This window comes from Schistocerca serialis, chromosome 10, assembly GCF_023864345.2.
Source record: "Schistocerca serialis cubense isolate TAMUIC-IGC-003099 chromosome 10, iqSchSeri2.2, whole genome shotgun sequence".
Lineage (NCBI taxonomy): Eukaryota > Metazoa > Arthropoda > Insecta > Orthoptera > Acrididae > Schistocerca > Schistocerca serialis.
This window is the reverse complement of record NC_064647.1, coordinates 252,868,423-252,887,183: the sequence shown is the minus strand read 5'-3', so window position 1 is coordinate 252,887,183 and position 18,761 is coordinate 252,868,423. Positions and strand designations below refer to the sequence as shown.

The 18,761-nt window shown below is 40.5% G+C and overlaps 1 protein-coding gene across 3 annotated transcripts in view; it reads right to left on the bottom strand.

Annotated features, from left to right (window-relative positions):
• Nucleotides 1-223: 223 nt before the first annotated feature.
• LOC126424791 (uncharacterized) overlaps nt 224-18,761 on the bottom strand; it is a 147,005-nt gene continuing 128,467 nt past the window's right edge. For all 3 annotated transcript variants that reach the window (XM_050087563.1, XM_050087564.1, XM_050087565.1), the window contains one exon: nt 224-456. In XM_050087563.1, the coding sequence (XP_049943520.1) occupies nt 367-456 (90 nt within the window). In that variant the 3' untranslated portion in view covers nt 224-366. The remainder of the gene's footprint in view (nt 457-18,761) is intronic.

The following is an 18,761-nucleotide window of genomic DNA, read 5'->3' as shown; positions in this document are numbered from 1 at the left end:
GTGTAGGGGGGGGGGGGGGTAGAGGCGGGCAAGCGCGCCCGCTCATGCACTTGTCCAAGACACGGTCCAAAGTTTTTCTAGTAGTGCCTGTTTATCAAACACATTCACAATTTGACAGTAATACAGAACAGAAAGGAGACCTCCGTACCTATTGACGACACCTCCCCACCCCCGCGCTGCAGTTGCTGCTGCTGAGGGTGGTGGTTTGACGGCATCGGTCCTAGCCGGAGGCGCGGCTCCACCCTCTGTACAATGGTCGCCCTGCCAGTGGATGGTGTGCCCACAGAACGTCCCACACCACTGCTGCCAGAGTCCACTTTCGAGACGTCTCGGTCGACAGGACACCCTGGATCTGCCGGCCCCTCGTCATCGTCCGTACCGGCATTCGGAAACATGGAAACGTCCAATCCATCCAATGTAACAACAAACTGCGGATTTGGACGTGCAACAGGCTCCCTGTATGAAAGAAAAACGTAATGTTTCACTTATTTTAGGAACAAGAACTCTAAAGGAGCAATGTATGCAACAGGTCCTGTAAGTTGAGTATTACAAAGAAACTGGAGTGTATTCCTGTGACAGGATGTCAGAAAGGACATAAAAATTATAATATCTAAATAATGTCATTACAGTACAGTCCCAATATAATTACCCTCCCACACAGATGACTGAAAGAAACATTGGCCTCCCATCAGAAATGTCACCTAGTGTAACAATTCAACTCTGGTTGGACCAAACTCTTTCTGCAAAGGTAATGTAACTCTAGCACATACCTTTTTCTTAAAGCCTCAGTTACACTGAAGAGAATGAAAGTAAGTACAAGAGAATGAGCATTCTGAGAACTAATTGCCCAAGAACGAGTACTTAAGTGCGCACTCCCTGAATATGAAGGCCCTTCTCGGCCTTGACCTTGGCATGATTACACACTAATTTACAGACTTTATGTCTTCAACTGATAAATATGAAGTTACTTTAATTCTTCTCGAGAAAGAAAAATAATGAAAAACTACAAGTATGGAATTCAGGGAATTTAATTGTAAATGAATGGTGGTCTCTTACTAAATAACTATGAACTTTTTGTTCTACTGTGGAATGATTAACCTGGGAATAGTCTCCTATTTTCTTCATTGAATTGTCTTAAGAATCAGCTATCAACTACAGAAATTATTTAAAATGAAACGAAAGCTAATATTACTTCTGTTTATTTTACATATGAAGGGATCTGGAAAGGAATGAATGAGCTGAACACAGTTTTGAAATTTAACAGAACATTAACATTTGTATTTAAATCTTTTCCCAGTCTTACAGTTCTGTAACATTTACACTTATTTTGGAAATTGCAAATCTTAAATAATATTACTGCATATTTTTTCAAACTTTTGATGCTACATATTAAGACATTAAGTAAAACTTATTCAATGAAAGCAGTGGCCAAGTCCATGAGAAGTAGCGTAAACATTGCTTTTTCCATCATTATCCGAAATAAGAATCGAACCATATTTAAAAAGCATTACAAGATTGTCTATTCTGAGAACTTCACGCATTAGTAAGACAATCTAATTTTCTTGTGCTTCTAATCCACAAATTTTTTTCAAAACCTAGAGATCCTGGTATTTCTTATGAGAGATGGGTAATATGTCTGAAAATATAAAGTAGATCCCGTCTGAATTTGGAACTATATCAAAGTAACAAATTGATCAAGTTTCGAGATTATTGTACAGTCTTATTGGTATAAGAAAACTCAGGAAATTCAAACCCTAGTCCACGGGATTTGCACCTGGATGAGCTGATTTCAAAGCAGCTGTCTCCAATGCCCCATTGTAAGTTAGTTTGAATTTCACCAGTCTCTAGGGAGTCATGTCTAAGTTGATTTCTCTAACAGGACATATAGGACAAGGACACTTTTGCTTGTAGAAGGGCATCAGGAGTGCTATCCACTGGTAGAAAGTTTCAGGTGTAGCTTCAACAAAATTAAATGGTGAAGGCTTTGGTCGAGCTGATATGAACACCTCCAGCCAATCATAATCAGTGATTTCTGTATGAACTCTCTGGTTCATAAGCCCATGTTTTTATCACATTCCAAATAATATTGCCCTCATTTTGAAAATTTTACCTTCACAGAGTCAAACCTTCTCTCTACCATAACCGAACTCAGCAAAAATTGAATAAATCTTATTTTAACCAGAAAATGAATCACACAATACATCAACATTTTTAACAACCTTGGAATCATAACAAAATGTAAAAACAGACATCAAGACATCACAGCTACTTTATTTGGTAGAACACTCACGATAAAGGAAAACTGAAACTTCTGCATTGGACAAACAGTGGATGTTGAAAGTGTATATATGTAACTGCATTTATATTGTACAGCTTTGTAATGTCAGGCAGAGGCAGTTCTTTGTGCATTCTTTCTTAGCTTTGTTCTTCCTCTCATAAAATGTGTTGACTTGCAATTTGTGAAAATCTTTTAATTTTTTTATATATTTCAAATGGGATGTAATATCTCTTATTTCTGCTAGTTCAGTGCACTTTTCTCTTTTCCATTTCTGTTATTTCACTTTGGCTGCATATCCTCGACAGGTACTACATCAATCTGTGCAGGGATACCTAAAGGAAATACTGAAGTAAACGTTAAATATGTCTCCACATGTCCTACTATTATGAAAATGAAAGTTGCTACTCACCAGATGCTGTGGAGATGCTGAGTCGCAGGTAGGCACAACAAAAGACTGTCACAAATAAAGCTTTCAGCCAGTAAAGCCTTCGTCAAAAATAGACGACACACACACACACACACACTATTTTTGGCAAAGGCCTTACTGCCCGAAAACTTTATTTGTGACAGTCTTTTTGTTATGCCTATCTGCAACTCAGCATCTTCACTATATGGTGAGTCACAACTTCTCATTCGCAATCACTCGGTAAATTGTTACAGTCTCTTGTACCCAAATAAAATGTTTGTCTGGGTTCTGAATCAAGTGTTTTCTGAAGGAAAACATTTTGGTTTTTGAATATTAGCTTTAATTGAAAAGAGGCATTAATTTTTGTATGCAATATCCTACATGTATGAGAATGTTGCAAAACTGTTCAAATAAAACAAAAGTTTGTAAGATGCAGTGGCTAGTTCACAGTTTCTCGTGTATCCCTCTCACTAGCAAGTCACTGTCGCATGACTGTTTGAGCGACGTCAATGTATCGCATGCTTCGGCATATTGGGAAATCTCGGGCCTGGTGGAAAGCGAGTATTGTTTGGGGAGCCCTGGCCTTTTGAATTCTTCAAAATAAATGTGACCTTGACTTTCAAAGCTTCATCTCTAAATGTAGGATGACCTGTATAAATGTAAGACTACCCCCAAATACTCTACCAATACTGTACTTCTTCTTCTTCATGTGCCGTCTCCTCTAAGAAGGTTGGCTGTCATCATGGCAATTTCTGATCTTGATTTGGCTGATCTAAGGAGTTCTGACGTTGAACAGTTGTACCAATTTTTTAAATTGTCAATCCAGGATGTCCGTCTTCTACCCCTCGTTCTCTTCCCACAAATTTTCCCTTCTAGTATTATTTGCAATATTTTGTAATTTACTCCCCTAATAACATGGCCTAAATATTGTAGCTTCCTTACTTTAATAGTTTTAATTAATTCTTTTTCCTTTCCCATTCTTCTTAGGACATCTTGATTAGTAATCCTCGACACCCAACTAATTCTAAGTATTCTTCTAAATGCCCACATTTCAAAAGCTTCTAAACTGTTCATGTCCTTCTTTTTCAATGTCCACACTTCCATTCCGTATAATAATTTTGAGAATACATAGCATCTTAGCAACCTCATTTTTGTGTTTAAACAAATGTCTCTGGAACAGAATGCATTTTTCATCTTATTAAAGATACTTCTGGCCTGTCCTATTCTCGATTTAATTTCTTCTGAGCTTTCAATCTCCTCATTTACAATTGTTCCGAGATATTTAAATTTACGTACTTGATCGACTCTTTCCCTATTGATTGTAAGATTTTCTTGTTGGTGTGTTTTAGTTATCACCATGAACTTAGTCTTGCTTACGTTAAGAGTCAAGCCAAATTCTTCACTTTTTTCTGCGACTTTGTCAAGAAGTAATTGTAGATCTTTGAGGTTTCCAGCTAGTAGTGCACTGTCATCAGCAAACCTAACATTGTTAATGTTTAGCCCATTCACTTTAATGCCAGCTATTTCATCTGATAGAGCTGCCTGGATTATGTCTTCTGAATACATATTAAACAATAAGGGTGAGAGAATGCAACCTTGTCTCACACCCCTCTTTATTTCTATATCATTCGATAACTCATTTTCTACCTTCACAGTTGCGGTTTGATTGTAGTAGAGGTTATATATAATGCGGATGTCTTTCTTATCAAGTGTTTTCTTTTCTAACAATTCTATGAGATGATCATGACGAACTTTGTCAAATGCTTTATTATAATCCAGGAAGCACACATATAGTGGCTGGTTAACCTCCATACATCGTTGTGCTAATATGTTAAAAGCAAACAATGCTTCTCTTGTACCGAGGGAACTTCTAAAACCGAATTGTGTTTCACTTATACCTTCTTCTACTTTTTTGTATATTCGTTGGTGTATAACTTTTAGAAATATCTTTAAGGTGTGACTCATTAAGCTTATTGTACGGTGATCATTACAAGTTTTGGCATTAGCCTTTTTGGGTAATGTAACAAAGGTAGATGTCAACCAATCCCTAGGAATAATTCCCGAATTATAAATATCATTAAACAATTGTACAAATATATCTATATGGTCTATTCCTATGAGTTTCAGGATGTCATTTGGTATCTTATCCGGTCCAGGGGCTTTTCCTGTCTTTGATTTGTTGATAACATGTAATATTTCTTCTTTTGATATGCTTGGTCCTCGTTCTCCGATCATGTTATCATAAAATTTTTGATCTTTTCTTGAATCTTCAAATAGTTCTTTGACATATTCTGTCCACCTGTCCAGTTTACCTTTAACATCAGGAATTATTTTGTCATTTTTATCTAACAATAAACTTGTACTTTTCTTTTTATTAAGTCCAGCTAAATCTTTAACTTTTTTGTGTAAGTTGAAACTATCATGTCTTGTTTCATAACTCTCAATTTCAGAGCATTGTTCCTTGTACCATTCTTCTTTTGCTCGCCGTGTTTCTTTTCGTATTTCTACATGTAATCTTTTATACTCACTTTCATCTCTATTTTTAAGTATTCTTCTTTGTTCCATCAATTGTAATATCTTCTCTGTCATCCACTTCTTTTTCATGTTGTCGTGTTTGGTCACCATTGTGTTTTTACATGCATTATTTAATGTGTCTTTTATAAGTTCCCATTTGCCATCAATGTCTTCTGTTTGATTATTCTTTATCCTAACTAATTCCTTATTAATCTCTTCAGAAGTCTTTTGTTTAGTCAAGGGGTCTCTTAGAATAGTTGTATTTATATAGTCCTCCTTTTGTTTCTTTTGTATGGCTTTCAGTTTCACATGGAACTTTGCTACTAAAAGGTTCTGATCAGAAAATATATCAGCTCCTGGATATGTTTTCACACCATGAATAGAATTTTTGTACCTCTTGTTTATAAGTATGAAATCAATTTGATTTCTGCAAACTTCTTCATTACAGTCTCTTGGTGATTTCCAAGTATAAAGTCTTCGTTTAGGGAGTTTAAAAAATGTGTTTGTAATAGACAGATTGTTTTCCTGGCAAAATTGTGACAGCAAATCTCCTCTTTCATTTCTTGTTCCTAAACCAAAAGGTCCAATAAGATCACCTTCACTTCCTTCACCTATTTTGGCATTAAAATCTCCCATGATGATAATAATGTCTCTGCTTTTTGAGGTTCCTATTGCTTGTGTTAATTCTTCATAAAATTTTCCTATTTCTTCTTGGTCTTTGTCGGCTGTTGGAGCATAGATTTGGATTAAATTAATATTTGTGTGTTTCGTTTGTAAATGTAGACTGATTACTCTATCTGAGATTGGTAAAATGCTTTTGACAGATTTACTAGCATACTCATCTAAAATTATTCCTACCCTATTCCTGTGCTGGCTATCAGAATTTCCCGAGTAATATACTTTCATGTTGTCAATGGTCATTTCTCCTGAGTCAGGCCATCTTGTTTCACTTACACCCAAAATGTTAATTTTTAGGCGTTTCATTTCTTGTATAACATTATTTACTTTGCCTGGTTGGTATAATGATCTTACATTCCAAGTTGCTATTGTTGCATTATTTTTGTATTTACTTGTGGCATTGTTCAAGGCTCTCCCCCCCGGAGATCCGAGTGGGGGAGTTGAAACTCCGGATAATTTGACATTGAACCCTGCCATGATGAGTTTTCCTGGGGATATCCATTGGATCTTTAATGCTGTGGTTTCCCGTTGCCTTCAGCTTCCTATGCCGTTGACCACCAATACTGTACTAAACAATGTAAAAACGTAGACCTCAAAAGTGATATTATAATTTGTGAATATAAGATGAAGCCGAATTTTTTAAATGACAAATTTGGGAAAACACCTCATCTTACAATTAGGTAAATACATTACTAAACCTGTTTTCATTGTTTATATCAGTGTATAGACTATTACAACTTTGATTCATTGTTTAGGGTGTTGTTCTTCCTATCCGTTTCTCAGTCATACAAACGACCTGTACCTTTCTGAGAACAGTAGTGAGGTCCATTCTAGTCAAGTGATTTATCCATTTTTTTCCAGTCCTTTAAGTCAGCTTTTAGGTTTTGTAACTGTTGTTGTACAACAACAACAACAACAACAACAACTATATATTTCTTTTCCTGTTTTCTAGTGTATCTGACTCCTGTTCTCAAAAACATTTCTGCTACCTGTAAGCTCTGTTCTCCTTTTTCCGTCTTTTTACTTACAAATATGAACTGTTTTTATGATTTACCTGTAGTTTTCACACCTTATAGTAGGACTACCGATTTTGTTAACAAAGATCTTCTGTTGTAGCACAGTCCACTGAATACCGTGCATTCTGGCTGTTATATGCACTACATTAACAAAGTCGGAAGTTTCATTATCAAACCAGACATTTGATACAATGCAACAAATAATTTGGCATTTCAATTGTCAGTGAGTTTCTTGTTCGAATGAACAGAACTTAAACCTCGAGTACAGAGTAAATTTCCATTCCACCAGTGCCAAACAAATGCTATACCTAACACACTGGAGACCAAATACGCTCCTTCCCACACGGTGCTGGGGCATCGCGTATTTTATTGAGAATAAGAAAATATGGGAAGCCGGCAGTCGTAAAGCTGGTGACCAGCCGGCACGGCAGAGCTAGCCTCACTGCACTGAAACCGAGAGGCTGCCACCTCAAAATTCTCCAAAGCTGGCTACCTCCAAGTGATGTCCCCCTTTATTCTGTGGGTTTCTGGTCTCTCTATTTTGTTAAGAAAAGGACAGGAAAAGCAATTTATTATAGTCCATGCAAAACAAATTTTATTACTCCAATTTGAAGCAGCCATCTGTTATAAATATTAGCTGTGTTCATGTTTAATTCAAACCCTGCAGTTGTCATAACATGGAGTTCGTATTTTGATAATCTGTTTCCAAAATTAATAACACTAGTAGAAAGAAAAAAAACTCATTTATATTTGTCGTGTCCCAAGTAACATTAATTGGTCAAAGAAGTGGCAAAATACAGAATTTCTGACCACTATATTGGTATATTTCAATTAAAATACAGAATTTCTGACCACTATATTGGTATATTTCAATTTCTCTGTTTCTCTGGAATCTGAAATTCATTCTTTCAATAAAACATAGTTGACACAGAGAATTATCTTATCAATAAAACTGAAGAATTACAATCAGAAGACCATTTACAATAGGAACTGCCGACATTTCTGAGAATTTTTAATTTTTCCATTACGTCTGCACGGGGAAGAATAAATAGTCGCAATGTGATTCGGAAGCACTCTACCCGGAGAAGGAGAGGAGAAGAGGGGAACACATTTGCCAAGAACAACTCGAATTCTCTGACCTCACGTCTTTTGCTCCCCCACTCAATGGCAACTTTCGAAAGCTTCCCTCACTTCACTTCAGCACAGGAACTAGTGCTCCGATACGGACAGATCGAGGGCCGGCACGTCTCGCTTCGAGATGACACACGACAACTCTGAGCTCTGCCATAAGTATTGGCGCCGCTCGCGTGCCTCAGGTCCGCACGTGTGTGGGACGGTGTCAGACACAGTGTGATCAGTAGATGGCAGGAACGTACTGCGTGGTGTCTCTCACTCTTTCCTCAAATTGCAAACATTTCCTTAATGATGGAAGGCGAGTGGTAGACAGCTCAAATATTGGGTGCATTACAGAGCCCCTTCCCAATATAGCATTCGGAGCAGGACAGAAAACCAATACAAACCAGTATGTCTGACAGGGGGCCTCATTCCAGATGTGGAGGCGGCCTCGCTTGCAGGGTGCAATTGGCTGCAAGTTGCTTTCACATCAGCAATGACGATGCTTGCAGCACGAGTTCGGAGACTGTCCTCAGTTCGTATAGGCAGGTGGCAGAAGTGTTAAAGGCTGCTGGCCGCACGCATGGGGTGTGAGCAGAGCTCTTAATTTACAGCATTATTCCCAGAGTCGATCGGGGTCCTTCGATTTTGGAGCCGACTGGTCGGTCTCTACCAAAGGATTTGTCAACTCTGTTACAGTCTCGGCTGCAGATTACTTACATTATTGGTTGGGGATTTGTAGGACTCCCCTTGATAGGTCAGGTGTGCACTAGAAGCAGCTGTTCGGATAGCAGAGTACTTATGTTGTGCACATGAGAGTTTTTTTTTTTTTTTTTAGGCTAGGCGTTAGCTAGAGGTACTCGGAGGAGCATTCGCCAGTCAAAATACAGCAAGGTAAGTCGGACTGTGTTCAGAGTAAAGACACTGACTGTCATAATTTTATCAGCAAATTGTCTCCATATTCATAACAGAGTTCACAAATTTACTGCCCCGGGGAAAGTTCTCATGCTCAAATCAATCCCGGGACCGAGAGCTGGCTGAAACCCAAAGTGGAAAGCTGTGAGATATTGAGCGAGTCACAGAACGTAAATCGGAAAGATGGATTAGAAGTCATTGGATGGGGTGTTCAGTGCGGTTGGAAAAAAAAAAAAAAAAAAAAATTTCCTACTGAGGTTGAAGTTGAGTCTGACAGTGAAGTTATATGGTCATGCATAATAGGCGTAGATGGAAACAAGTTAATAGTTTGATGTTTTTGCTGGCCATCTGATTCTACTTTGACAGTTCTAGAATACCCATTTCATGGATTATTAGTTGGAGGCAACTGTAAGCTAATGATTGTAGACTGACGTGTCTATGGATACATTTCAAGGCATACAGACAGTCATGTGAAGTAGTTTTAAATACATTTTCTGAAAACTGTCTCAAGCAGCTAGTTCGACAGCCCATGTACACTGGAAATATTGTCATGTAGAGGAAGGTGTAAGTAGATGAATGACAAATACTTAACGAAGGTTTACTCAGCACTCGCACATACAAGAGCACAGAGTAACCTGCCTCTGGCCAGAACACACATGGTATATATACAGCTACAGAATATTCCAGTACAATGAGTCCTGCCGTTTGTGTATTCTTTTAGAATGTACTCGAACTGAATATAGAAATTAAAATGTTTTAGTTCTGGTGAGTTTTGAATTCACGACCCTCCATGCAAAAATCTAGTATCATAACCACTACACTACGGTGACTGCGCTACTCGGCTTCTTCTGCGACATTGTTCACTCCTTAAGAGAGGCTCGTCCAAACTGTGCCCCTGGGGCGCTAGCGCCCGCGGCCAGCGCCCCGGGCGAATTCGTATGTTGTCGCATTGGCCGAGCCATGTCGCTCAGCTGGCCGTGCAGACCGCCCGACGAGCCTCGCCATGCCACTGTACGCAAATATTGCAATAGAAAAAAATTTATTTTGCGACCACACATCGCTGTCCTTCTCAGCGGAACTGGGGGAAAACGCATCTAAAACCAATATTTTTTGTTAGTTTTTTATTTGAGTTTCAATGAATGAAACAATTAATTGTTAAAGTGATAAAAGTGTTTTAAAAACAGGATTGTGTATGTTCTTTTTTGGCGTGCTACGAGCAGGAAACAGGTGGGCAAAGTTTGTGCGCACGTTACAAATGATCGCTGAGAACTGGGAAAGCAGGGAAACCCTTTGCTGCTGGGAATCTCATCAAGGATTGCCTGGTCGACTCGGCGGCTTTTATTTGTCCACCAGACCTCATGGGAAAATTTGAAAAAATAGTCCTTTTGCCTCAATCTGTTGCTCACAGAGTCAAAGATATGGTTTCAGATATGGAGCAGCAATTAATGGAGAGTGCGGCAAACTTAATTTCACTTTCTATCGCTCTTGACGAGTCCGCGGACGTTGCGGACAGATCTCATCTCGTCATATTCATTCGAGGTGTCGACGACAATCTGCGTGTCACCTAAGAATTTCTCGATCTTATACCATTAAAAGACACAACCACGGGTTTGGATATTTTTCTAGCGGTGGAAAATGTGTTAGAGTCAATAGGTTTAAAATGGGAACGCCTGACCAGTGTAACAAGGGATGGAGCCCCTGCGCTACGAGGGATACGCACTGGATTCCTGAGTTACGTGAGGTCAAAAATGGCTGAAGTTGGCTGTTCCTTATTCGCAACAGTCCATTATCTGATACACCAGGAGGCACTTTATCCGAAGATTGCCAACATAAAAAAATGTTATGGACAAAGTTCTGTGAACGGTTAATTATCTTCGCTCAAATGGACTCACACATCGCCAATTTAAAGAATTTCTGGCTGAGATGGAAGCGGAATACCCGGATATCCCCTACCACACCGAAGTAAGATGTCTGAGCAGAGGAAAGGTGCTTCATCGGTTTTTCTCATTGAGGGGCGAAATAAATACCTTTTTGGAAATGAAAGGACGTCCACAAGAATTACTTTGTGATCCTAAGTGGGTGGCGAATTTGGTTTTTTGAGTGACCTTACTGGTCATTTAAATACTTTGAACATTTCACTCCAACGTGAAAATCACTATACTAGACAGCGTTAAAGAAGATGTGGATTTTTCAGATTATGTTGCAATCATTTGCGAATTACACGAACGGTTTGAAAAAAGATTTTTGGAAATAAGTGAGCTTCAATCGGCCTTAGATATACTTTTTCACCCGTTTTCCCTTCGGCATAGGACATCTCACGAGTGCTTCAACTAGAGCTGATTGACCCGCAGTGCGATATCCGTCTGAAGGACTGCTTTCTCATGTGTAAAACTTTGGATGACTTTTACAGCTGTCTTCCATGAGAGAAATATCCTCTTTTGCACAAGCACGCGACCTAAGTTCTCTCAATGTTTGGTTCCTCGTATATCTGTGAGTGCTTTTTCTCTCTTTTAAGGCTTGCCGAAACTAACAACCGTTCATTACTCGGCGATAAAAATTTGACTAATTCTTTGAGGTTATCAGTCTCAGGGAATATTGTACCAAACGTTGACAAAACTGTTTCCTCGAAAAAGAAGAAAGTGTAAAATATTAATTGTCTTCTTTAACAATGTTGACTGTAAGAATTAAAGAACTTTATAACCTTAATTCTATTTTAATAAGTTTTCAAACTTGGTCGGTTAAAATTATTACGTACAAAACAGCAAACTAAGGATCTGATTTCTAAACTCTGAAAAGGGATACAAAGAGATGTAGCCCGAAGTACAACAAAAAATATTTACTTGTAACTGCTAACAGTAAGAATGAGTCTCTATATCCCTTACATAAAGTTATTTCTAAAATAGAATATTTATGACTCTAGTTTATTAAAGAAACTGATATAATTTTCAGAAGACGCCTATTGTACATACGACGAGTGTGCACATGCAGTGCTAATAGAATGAACCTGTGGGTCAGAAAACAACTAAGATGTTTTTTGATTCTTGTTTTGGATATTGTTGTCTAAAGCTTTGCGTAGTAATTCTGCCACACGAACACTAGTTGTTACCTAAACGGTAAACGGTTTGCTTGTTTTACCGCTCATCAGCGTCTTTTATGGAGGTGCGCTTCCTCTGTTATTTTGTTTGTGTTGGATCTGACTGCAGGACAGTCCACCGCAGAGCAGTGGTGCACGGTCTCTCTCACGAAGCTTCGCAGCTCTCTCTCTCTCTCTCTCTCTCTCTCTCTCTCTCTCTCTCTCTCTCTCTCTCTCTCTCTCTCGCTCCTATGTCGACACTAGCGACACACGGTCGTGGACGGGTCGCTGAACTACACTGCTGGGCACGGGCGCAATTCTTGGATGAGCCTGCCTTAAGAGAACAGCGTCTCGGTGTTACGTCCTCCTAGTATGGGAATGAGTCGTCGGTTCTGCATACTCCGACTCCCGATGACTAATGTTCGCCCTGGCGTTCTTCGTTACCTTTCTGCTTGTTGCCTGTCACTGGAGCTTCGAATTTACCCTGGGTTGCAGGATCCTTACACGGCTTCATACGAAGGACGTGGACCATATCTTTGATCTTTCGTCGTCTTGTGTCGGGGTCGAAATCTTCAACTTCGTAAGTAACATCAGACAACTATCTTACAACCTTATAAGGTCCAAAGTAGTGCCCGAGGAGCTTCTCTCAGAGAGACCGACCTTCCAAACGGGAGTGAAGATCCAGACGAGGTCACCAGGCTGGTAGACAACAGGGCAGTGGCTCACATCATACGTACGGTGATCGTTTTCTTGAGCCTGCAGGGTGCAGAGTCAAACTAACTACCAAGCTTCCTCCGCTCTGGTTAAAACCTGGCCGATGAGGCCGTCATCCGTGTCATCGTCGCCTCACGCCCATCCACCAGGAAAAATGGCGTAAATCCTGTGGTGTCTTGTTTGGCGGTGTTGTAGGCAAACGTCACGAAAGGTAGCACCTCATCCCAGTTGCTCTTCTCAACATTGACAAACATTGATAGCATGTCAGCCAAGGTCTTATTAAGGCATTCAGTAAGCCCATTAGTTTGCGGGTGGTAGGCAGTCATTATGTGATGAGTAATGATGCACCGACGGTTTATCTCTGTCACAAGATTCAATTGAAAAACTTTCCCTCAACCCTTAATTAATGACCTTGGGGCACTGTGTTTTCATACAATGTCTTCTACGATGAATTTGGCTATCTCGAATGTTTCGGCTCTTTTCACGGCTTTTGTAATGGCATAGCGTGTCAGATAATCAGTGCAAACAATAATCCATCTATTGCCACTAGCAGACATCGGAAATCATCCGAGGAGGTCAATCCCAACACGCTGGAAAGGCGTTTCGACTGGTGGAATTGGTGCGAGTCAGCCAGGTGGTTTCTGAGGAATTACCTTCCTCCTCTGGCACTCCTGACAGTGTGACACATAGTGACGGACGCTCCTAAATAAATCTGGCCAGAAAAATCTCTTGCAGATCCTATCGTATGTCTCAATAAATCCTAAACGTCTGGCCTGAGGTGTGTTATGGAATTTCTGTAGAACATTGAAGCACATGTTTTTAGGAATCACTGGTAACCACCTCTTTCCAAACGGATCAAAGTTTTTCTTGCATTGTAATCCATTAACTACCTTAAATTGTCCTTTCACATCCTCTGACCGATTTAAGGCAAGCATAATTTTAGAAATCTTCGCGTCCTTCTTCTGTTCAGCAGAGAGTTCCTGGAGTGCAGCGAGACAGTCACTATCTTCATCAAAGTGTTGATGGTCTTGCACAGGGTCTTTTGGGAAACAGTCGGCATCTTGGTGTTTTCTTCCACTTTTGTGCACTATGGTAATGTCATATTCTTGAAGACATAGTGTTCATCCAGCGAGTTGTCCCCTTGGATCCTTAAGACCTGTCAACCAACAAAGTGAATGATGGTCGATAACAACTGTGAATGGCCATCCATAGAGATACTGTCTAAATTTGCACATGGCCCAGTTCACAACAAGACATTCTCTTTCTGTAGTTGAGTAGTTTCTCTCGGCTGCACCTGAACAGCACTGATCCCATACCCACTGGCATCCGTGTGTAGTTCTGTAGGTGCTCTCTCATCATACAGACCAAGTACAGGGTCAGTCGTCAGAGCTTTTCGCAGCACACTGAAAGAATCTTGTTGAGTAACACCCCAGATAAATTTAGCATAGGCTTAAACAACTCTTGGAGTGGCCTGGCTTTGATACAAAAGTCTTTGATAAAACGACGGTATTAAGAACACAATCCGAGGAAGCTTCTCACATCTCTAATACTTTCAGGAATAGGAAATTCTGTTATACCTCTCACCTTTTCTGGGTCTGGACGCACACCTTTGTTTGACACAAGGTGGCCAAGTATTTTGATTTCTTTTGCTCCAAAGAGACACTTTCTTGGATTAAGTTTCAGTCCAGCTTGTTAGAGACACTTAAGAATGGCCCTCAGTCTTTTTATATGTTCATCAAATGTCTCTGAGAACACTACAATGTCATCTAAATAACAAAGACACATCGTCCACTTCAAGTGTCTTAGAAGATTATCCATCACTCTTTCAAAAGTTATTGGTGCATTACACAAACAAAACAACATTACCTTAAACTCATACAGGCCCTCGGGTGTGATGAATGTAGTTTTCTCACAATCAGCCTCATCTACTTCGATTTGCCACTATCCCGAGTACAAGTCCATGGTTGAGAAAAACTAAGCCTCCTTTAGACAATCTAGTGTATAATCAATTCGTGGAAGAGGGTAAACGTCCTTTTTAGTTATCTTATTAAGCTTCCTGTAATCAACACAAAAGTACCAACTGCCAGCCTTCTTCCTGATGAGAACCACTGGTGATGACCATGGGCTCTGAGAAGGCTGAATGATGTCATTCTTCATCATTTTCTCTACCTCGTCGTGAATTATTTGATGTTCCTTTGCTGACACACAGTATGCTCTCTGGCTTATTGGTAGATGGCTTCCAGTGCTAATTCAGTGCTTCACCGTCTATTTGTCTAATTTGCTCTTCACCTGTGGATTAAAGCATTCAGAGAAGTCTCGAAGAATGGCAAGTAGCTTCTTCTGTTGTTCCTTAGTGAGATCTGGTGATAGTCAAGCTAGAAGATCTTGTCTCTTAGTGGGAGTGCTCATTTCGCTCACACACTCTGCATGGGAGGTTTCTATGATGCTCAGCTGTTCTGCAATTAACAGCTCAGTGTTTGCTACACACATGCTTCTTGGAAGGATCTGCGGTTTCTGGCAACAGATCCATTCTTAAATGAGATGACAGAGGCTGGGAAGACCAAGTTATTCTTCTGTGGTATGCTTCTTTTACATTCCACTACAAGATCCATGGGTTGATGCATGGAATAACACGACAGTTACCTTCTAGCACTGACCGCAGGAATGATCACTTCATCCAGCACACATAGTTCCCACACACTTTGATGTGCATCTTCCTGTCCACAGTATCTCATCTCGTATAGCATAATCTTCGAGCGACCACAGTCTATAATTGCTTGAGAAGCTTTCAAAAAGTCCCATCCGAGAATGGCGTCATGACTACACTCTTGTAAGACGATGAATTCTAAGGGCTGTGTATGGCCACTTATACCCATATGAATCTTCCTGTGGGTTTTACATATTTCCCAATAGCCACCTTCAGCAGAGATGTTTTGTTGTCGACGAATACAGTTTTCTGCAACTGGCAACGATACTTCTCCGAAATGACTGAATATGATGCTCCAGAGTCCACAAGAGCTTGGGTTGGTCAGCCATCCAGGAGGATATCGATGTAGTTTCCTATCATTTTTGTAGTGATCGATGATGGAGGATTTTTCTCTTCGGCGGCTTCACCTCCAAGGAAGGTCGCACCCTTTAGTTTTCCAGGTTGCGGTGGCTAGGTGACCGGATGGAGCTCCTAAACAGTGATGGAGACCTTGATCGACATGTTGGGGAGCGCCCTCTCCAGTGGCTGGCTTGCGGCAATGGTGACCTACGTCATCCTGCACCCACATCTTCTCGTCCATCTTCATCGTCCCAGATTTGGCGTCGGCTAAGATCGGTCTGCTGTCTTCTGGTGCGGGCTTCATCATCAAATATCCGCCACCTTTCTCGACAATAGTGCACCACATGTCCTGGTCATCCACAGTGGAAACATACTGGTTGGTTATCCTGGGTCCTCCAGACATCAGTCTTCTTTTGTGCCCAAACAGGTTCCTCATGCAGCATTGTAGGAACGTAACATCGCCTGGGACTCGACTTTTTTACCGTTTTAAAGAGAAATGTAGGACGAGAGATTGGGTTCAATGTCTGTTCCACTTCCTCCCTTATGACCTCTTGAAGCGCCTTGGGTTTTTGCTTGCCGTGCAATCCGAGTGCCTTCTGAACTTCCTCTCTCACTATCTGATGAAGAACACCTGTGAAATCAGTTTCGTCCTCCATCACAGACATCGATACAATGTTTGGAAGCTGTCCAATCTTCTTGCGTGTAATTGTTTTTTTGATGCATCGTCTCGATATACTGGCCCATTTTATGAAGTCGTCTGCTGTCGAAACCTCCTTCAGGAGTAGGGCTTGATACATGTCCTCAGCAACACCCTTCATGAGATGTGCAACCTTATCTTCCTCCTCCTTTCGAGGATCCACTGTTTTACGCAGCTCCAAGACGTCTCGAATGTAGGATGCTGTCGTTTCTCTTAGAGGCTGTGTCCTGCACTTTAATTTTTATCTTCAGCCTTGCACTTCTATCGTCATGTGTCACCGAAATACTTGCACAGTTCTGCCTGGAATACTTCCCAGCTTGTGAATTTCTCCTTGTTGTTCTCAAACCATTGCTTGGCAAGTGCCCTCCAAGTAAAAAAATATGTTAGCCAAACACACAGTATCATCTCATTTGTTAAATTTGGCTATGAGCTCACATACCTTCAGCCACTTGTTTGGATCTTAGCTATCGTCACCAGAGAACACGGAAGGATGTCTCATGTGGTGGTACACAGTTGCCGTCATCGTGACGTCTTCTCCTGTCTTGGATAGATTGCGATCTGTTGAATATGGTGCGAACTCGGGTTTCTCGCAATGTAAACGGCGGCTCTGTCATGGCCTGATGGGAAGCCACTGTGTCATCGATAATGTGCGGTGTCACAAGTTCCAAAACCCAGCGCCTCCACCAGCAGAATGTCACGTAGAGGAAGGTGTAAGTAGATGAATGACAAACACTAACTTCACTTAACTAAGGTTTATTCAGCACTTGCACATCCAAGAGCGTGGAGCGAGCTACCTCCGGCCAGAACACATACGGTATATATACATCTACAGAACATTCCAGTACAGTGATTCTTGCTATTTGTGTATACTTCTAGAATGTACTTGAACCAAATGTTGTTGTTGTGGTCTTCAGTCCTGAGACTGGTTTGATGCAGCTCTCCATGCTACTCTATCCCGTGCAAAGCCTCTTAATCCCCCAGTACCCACTGCAGCTTACATCCTTCTGAATCTGCTTAGTGTATTCATCTCTTGATCTCCTCCTACAATTTTTACCCTCCACGCCCCCCTCCAATACTAAATTGGTGATCCCTCAATGTCTCAGAACATGTCCTACCAACTGAGCCCTTCTTCTAGTCAAATTGAGCCACAAGCCCCTCTTCTCCCCAATTCTACTCTAATAACTCCTCATTAGTTATGTGATCCACCCATCTAATCTTCAGCATTCTTCTGTAGCACCACACTTCTGTTCCTGTCTAAACTATTTATCGTCCACGTTTCACTTCCATATATGGCTACACTCCATACAAATACTTTCAGAAACGACTTCCTGACACTTAAATCTATACTCAATGTTAACAAATTTTTCTTCTTCAGAAACGCTTTCCTTGCCATTGCCAGTCTACATTTTATATCCTCTCTACCATCATCAGTTAGTTTGCTCCCCAAATAGTAAAACTCCTTTACTACTTTAAGTGTCTCATTTCCTAATCTAATACCCACAGCATCACCCAATTTAATTCGACTACATTCCATTATCCTCGTTTTGCTTTTGTTGATGTTCATTTTATACCCTCCTTTCAGGACACTGTCCATTCCGTTCAACTGCTCTTCCAAGTCCTTTGCTGTCTCTGACAGAATTACAATGTCATCGGCGAGCCTCAAAGTTTTTATTTCTTCTCCATGGATTTTAATACCTACTCCCAACTTTTCTTTTGTTTCCTTTATTGCTTGCTCAATATAAAGATTGAATAACATCAGGAATAGGCTACAACCTTGTATCACTCCCATCACAACCACTGCTTCCCTTTCATACCCCTCGACTCATATGACTGCCATCTGGTTTCTGTACAAATTGTAAATAGCCTTTTGCTCCCTGTATTTTACCCCTGCCACCTTTAGAATTTGAAAGAGAATATTCCAGTTAACATTGTCAAAAGCTTTCTCTAAGTATACAAATGCTAGAAATGTAGGTTTGCCTTTTCTTAATGTATTTTCTAAGATAAGTCGTAGGGTCAGTATTGCCTCACGTGTTCCAACACTTCTACGGAATCCAAACTGATCTTCCCCAAGGTCGGCTTCTATCACTTTTCCCATTCGTCTGTAAAGAATTCACGTTAGAATTTTGCAGCTGTGACTTATTAAACTGATAGTTCGGTAATTTTCACATCTGTCAATATCTCCTTTCTTTGGGATTGGAATAATTATATTCTTCCTGAAGTCTGAGGGTATTTCGCCTGTCTCATACATCTTGCTCACCAGATGGTAGAGTTTCGTCAGGACTGGCTCTCCAAAGGCTGTCAGTAGCTCTAA